Source organism: Fulmarus glacialis, unplaced genomic scaffold (genome assembly GCF_000690835.1).
Source record: "Fulmarus glacialis isolate BGI_N327 unplaced genomic scaffold, ASM69083v1 scaffold5321, whole genome shotgun sequence".
Taxonomy (NCBI): Eukaryota; Metazoa; Chordata; class Aves; order Procellariiformes; family Procellariidae; genus Fulmarus; species Fulmarus glacialis.
Window position 1 is genome coordinate 1 of NW_009194540.1, and position 5,846 is coordinate 5,846.

The 5,846-nt window shown below is 42.2% G+C and overlaps 1 protein-coding gene across 1 annotated transcript; it reads left to right on the forward strand.

The window, feature by feature from the left end:
* Positions 1-1,447: 1,447 nt before the first annotated feature.
* IER3IP1 (immediate early response 3 interacting protein 1) lies at positions 1,448-2,505 on the forward strand (the record flags this gene model as incomplete). Its single annotated transcript, XM_009587783.1, has 2 exons — positions 1,448-1,549; positions 2,450-2,505. Coding segments are annotated over 2 exons (158 nt in total), but the record flags the coding sequence as incomplete, so codon positions are not given.
* Between the last annotated feature and the right edge of the window lie 3,341 nt (positions 2,506-5,846).

Here is a 5,846-nt window from a genome sequence, read left to right on the forward strand (position 1 = left end):
GGTCGTGAAGCTGAATTTTCTGCCGGTGCGGTTGACGTCGCTCCTGTCGTTGCTTTGTGCCTCTCTTTTTTTCCCGTAATTTTCTTTTTTTTTTTTCTGTGCGTTTCTACCATTTTGACTCCATTTGTGCCGCGCGTCAGAGTTGCGATCACGTTGAGGTGGTGTTTTTCATCTTGTCCTGCCCTTTTTTGATGAGATAGCACTTCGCAGCCTTTGCACGTTCACGCTCCTGCGGTACTGAAGAAAGATCCCCAAGGTTTTGGGCACCCTTGTCCTTTAAAAGAAACCAAAACCCCACAAAACACAGAAAAGCCACTGACACAAAGATGTGCAAAGCCCCAGAAAAAATTACCTGTGATCCAAGGTTTCCTGATTTCCTGATCCAAAGAATCCTGACTTCTCCAAGTCAGGCTGAGCTCGGAATTTTTGGCAGTCCCTTTCTCCTGTTCCCCAGTAGGGATCTGCTCGGTTTGGGGTTTTCTCTTGCTTTCCTGATGAGCAGCAGCTCGAGGAAAAGGGGGATGTGAGGACTAACAGGATGGGTCAAGCCACTTATCAGCCCCAGGTGACTCGGGAGACTCGGGAATAACTCCAAGCTCATCCCAGTGGGAAGCAGCGGCTGGCAAGGCTGGTGAGGGAGAGGACTCACCTACTGCCCCCAGCCCGCTGCCAGCAGAGTGAGGGTGACAAGAAAGGGAAAAAAACGCTCAAAAGTTGTTTCTGGAGAAAAGAAACTCGCAGGTTGCACAGTGCAGCTTCGAACATTAAGAGCCGCTTGCTCCCTGCTCCGCTCGTCCCCAAATGGGTAAGGGCTGTGACCGGGGGGACTCAAAAATCGCTGGTCCCGTCAGTGGGACCACACGCTGCCTCCCCACGGTGGGTTGGGAAGGGTTTCTCCCTTGAAGGGCTTTGCAAACCTGCAGTACTTCTGTCGCCCTCTGAAGAGGTCCCAAGTCATTTGTTTTCGTAGCAGTTACAAAAATATTCATCCCAATTTGGAATCTGTGCTGACCATTTTCTGTCGTGCAGCTCGTTTCTCGGTGCTGAACCATCCCTTCATACTCAACAGTTATTTGCCATTTTATCTTCTGGTAAAGGGCTATGAACAGATGTAGTTTGTTTGTTTTTATTTTGGTGGGTATTTTTTTCCAGTCCAAATAAACTCATTTGTTTCTCTGGCACACAGGGAACAGTAGCGTATTAAAAAGGTAAAGGTTTCCTTTACAGAAACGTTGATCTGTCATTACTGTTGCATTCATTAAAAGGTTTAACAGCATATTGTTTTAAAATCTTGAATTAAAGCGATTTGGTTGTAGTTTGTTTTTCTAATGTTAGTGATAAACTTAACCATATTTGAGATAGATCGTTCTTTAATATTGCTGATAGCGTTTGTTGCGTGGTTTTGGGTTTCTTTTCTAACATGTCTGGCTGTTTTTATGTGACACAGTTGGCTGGGGAAGCGATCAAGGGATTGGAGGATTTGGAGAGGAACCAGGAATTAAAGCACAGCTAACGAACCTTATTCGATCTGTACGAACCGTTATGAGAGGTAAGGTGACGATCTTTTGTTTGAACATTATTGTCCGTTTTGTCTCTGTGCTTCTGCTTTCTGTACTGAAGTAACATCAGTATTTTGACTCTTCTCTTTTACCAAACAGCTGCTATTTCTGCTCGTCATTTCCAATCTATCCTTTCTTCACGCGTGGACTCTGTATAGGAGGGCGCAGGTCCCAGCTAAGGTGCCCTAAGTTTGATAAAGTGAAACATTCCCTGACTCTGACTCTGGCTTGTGGTGCCGCTGCTGCGTCTTGTCTTTCCTCGGAGTTTGGGAGCTGGGGGGAAGCTTGGTCAATCAGATCAATCAGAGTGTGCAATTAGCTTCACCTTGGCTAAATTCCATTTTATGTGAAATACCTGGTGAGGGAAATGTAATTCCTGCGATTCTTTAAGGTAAGCCAGGCTTATGTGCCTCAAAGGATGGGGGAAAAAAACAGACTCTTAATTTGTAAGTTACTGATAGTTTTCCTCGCTATAAAGCACACCAAAAATTCTCTCTGTAGGTGATAGAATTAACAAATCTTACCTGTCTTGCTCACCACAGAGTAAAAAGTGATACATTTCTTCTAAATCACAGCAAAGCCAAGGATAGAAACTGACTTTGAGATGGTTTGGTTTCATTTGGAGAAAGGATTGTTTTGGTTAAAGTTAAAACATGATGGGCCATATAAAAATATTTATGCTGTTGCTTCCTACTTATTTTTAGTATCCTAGGCTGTGATCCTGGCTCCTTCCACTAACCCTGATTTTTGCGTAGGAAAATTCAGTGTGTTTTTTAACTTTTGATTGATTTTGCTCCTTAAAAGGTAGTCTCCCAAGGTAATACAAAGTTCTGTCACTTTGTGATGTGCAAAAGAAAATTTTCACAATTACTCTCCTCCTTTCTCTGCAGTGCCGTTAATAGCAGTGAACTCCGTTACAATCGTTCTCCTGTTGTTGTTTGGTTGAAGATACCTGGTGAAAATCTTTCGGACATCCAAAGAAGCACGTTGCTAACCATCACTGCTCTGAGTTTTCTGGGATCCAGCACGGTTTAGCTGTCAATTTGACATTCATCTTAAAATAATAAAGACACTATTTCTATTTATCCTATTTCCTAATGTTCACTTGCAGTTTCATTAAACAAGATAGTGGGATCAATGCAACAACGCTGCAAATACATTGGACTATGACAAGTTCTGTTGCCGCCTGCCTGTTAATAGCGTTGACTGTTAGAGTATGCGTCGTAACATATTGCAACGATTGTCGATAGGATGCGGTTTTTAAATGTCTCGTTACTCAGGGATGAATTTCCTTCAGTACGCTTCCCAATTTATATTTAAATTAAGAAAAACAGCAGTGTTTTTTTAGTTCAATTACTACCACAGTACGATTTAAGAGGATACAAATTAGGCTCTACAAACATGTTACAAATTATTGAAGTACAGTTGTGATATTGAGGGGGACAAAAACTAGCTGGGTAAAGGCCTGATTCAGTTCACATTGGAAGTCGGATGTTCCTGGTTTGATTGAGAACGGGATTTTTCTCTTGGTGTTTGGTCTTTTAAAATCAATAATGTTTTATGCTGCTGGTGAAGTGGAAAATAGGTGCAATTGCTATGCAAAATCTAAAAAAGCTGTACCTAAAGCTGGGGGACTGTGTTAATTTAGACTAGCGGGTGATGTTAGTGATTAGCATTTGTTACTGTTCTGTCAAGGATTATTATACTTTTTAAAATGTGTGTTAAACTTCTGCGTGGTGATTAGTGTGTTGGAAGTGGGGAACCGTTTGTATTCTGAGCTTCTTGGGACGTGTGGGAGGGGAATACTGTGCCCTTATCAAATGCAATTCTTTGTTAAAAACCAGCAGATTTGCAGCCTCTTTTATTACTGCTGCGTCTTCCCCCGCCTTCCATCTTGCTTTGTTAAATTAACAGCTTGCTGAAATTGAAACTATGAGTATGATCCGGCAGTTCTGTTGCAGAGAATGTCGCTAATGGCTTTGGTACAGATCTTGTCTCAAGGAAGACTGCTGGGTTAGGTCCAATGTTATATAGCAGGTCTGAATTGAAGAAGGCTGATTCTCATGTATCTTTTTAGAAAAGTTAGAAGTCTTGCGTCTGTTCCTCTGCTAAGGTGTTTTAGCTTATTTTTAAAGTGGGGGTGGCCAAAGGAAACCTGGCAGTTTCTTCATGTTAAAATAGCTTAGTTTATCATCTCTTCTTCCGACGTCGTGATGACTAAAGCATACGCTGTTGTATACGAAGATAAATCTGTAAAATGTGTAAATGAATTTAATGATCTTCAATTGCAGTGTTTTGCAGAGTAGAGTATATCCAGGAGGAGAGTTTTATGTTGTTTCCTTCTTTTAGTGAAAACTTGTAAATAAATTCTGAATTTCTAAGTTAAGCACTCTCTTTCATAACTCACTCTATATCTGTGTACAGTGGGAGTATCTCAAAACTCGGCTTCGTCCTTTCGGATACCAGAGTTACTGTTCTTACATGAAATACTTTTTTCTCATCCCTGTGGCACTTGCGACTATCATTTCTCTGCTGCGGAGCTGTATTTTGGTTTATGTAGCAAACCTAATGAGCTATGGTAACATTGGCCTGAGGCAGAAAAGGATCATGCTAGTCTTTAAATTCTAAAGTAGGTAGATCTATTATAAAGTATTCCTTATAATAAACTTTGTGTAATTCAGAGGTGATGAGGGTACAGTCTGGATCAGTTATTTTCATGGAAACCGGACAGTATGTATGTGGAACAGATAAAACATGGAAGGTATCCAGGCCTTTTTGGTTTTTTGTAAATTTTTTGTGAAAAAGCAGTGGTAGATGTTTCCATTGCTGATGCATTGGATTGGAGTACTGAACGATTTGAAGCACAGCTTAAGTGGCATTTCCTTTTCATATGCACTGACTGGTAAAACACTAGTTCTTACTAAAATAAAAGCCAGTACTAAAGATTACAAGCAGCAGCTTTAAAAATGGGTAAAAAGTGATTTCCCCCATCTTCCTGTGCTTTCAGAAAGGCTGAAGTTTCAATGCATGGCTTACAGCATGTGGGCAGATGATTTCAAAATCAATTAGGCACATGCAGTAAAAAGGAGTAGCGGTTCCATGAGGCAGGAATCCTGCATTTGAGGCAAAACTGGGACGTGTTTTGTCTGGCAGATGCAAAATAGTGATTCAAAGCGGGGCAGCAGCTGAAGATTACGTTTCCCAGGTTATCAGCAGGGACGAGGGCAAAAGGGTAGACAGCAAACAGGCAGAGAAGGAAGGAGCGTAGAGAGAAACAGCAAGGGAGTAACGACACTGCCGCCGTCTCCTCGTGTGGCTTTGAGCAGTTCTGAAACATGTCTGCTGTGACTAAGTTTAAACAAGGTGAAGCACCTCAAACCTTGAAGGGGCTCAGGTTCTTCATGCAAAAAAAGTTTCCACCTGGCAAAGAGCACCACATGCAAAGTAGCCTGCGATCCAGTAGTCACTTCATACCCTGAAGAGCATTGTCACTCATACCTGGCACAGAAATGACAGTAACCAAAACATTTTACAGATCAGGATGATGACTAAGACTTTTCAGTGTACTTGGCTCATTTCTAGGAAGGATTTGTAAACAGAAGGTGCTTTCACAGCAGTAGCTTGCAATGTGGTGGTACCAGTCGTGGCTGGCTGTGGTGTGAAAATGAAGCTTGTGGGATGCTTCGCAAAGTCTTTAGTGCAAATACAGACAGGAATAAGGGATCAATTCTGTATACCTGTACTGTTAAAGGTTTTGTTTTGGAGGGCATGGGGACAGGCGAAGGGAAAAGTAAGAAGGTAATGGGTTTGTACACAAGTAAAAGAATCTCAAACTCACTTTAATTGTCTTTGACATCTCACCTTAGGTTGCAATGTTACGAATTTAAAACTGTCTTACATTGGATTTTTTTGATGTAACATCACAATATAAAACTGTGAATGTATATCATACTTAATTCATTGATGTGCCCTCATTTCTTACGAAATCCTAACTGCAATAGCTTAAAACGCAATTGCATCTAACCATCTTCTCTGTATGTCGCCTCTCCTGCAGATGAGCATGGCAGGCTCCATCGCCATCACAGGTAGAGAGCGGTCTCCACAGACCTGGGGCTTGCTACTGCCGCAGGCGAAGCACAGTCCTTACAACTACATCTTTCCAACACCGCAGCTGTAGGAAGCTGATCTTCACAATGTCCACAGATACCTCGCTGGGCGGCTTCAGCCGGGAAGCGCACAGGGGCCGCACCCCCAAGAATACCGGCTGTTCCCCTTCCTTCACACCCC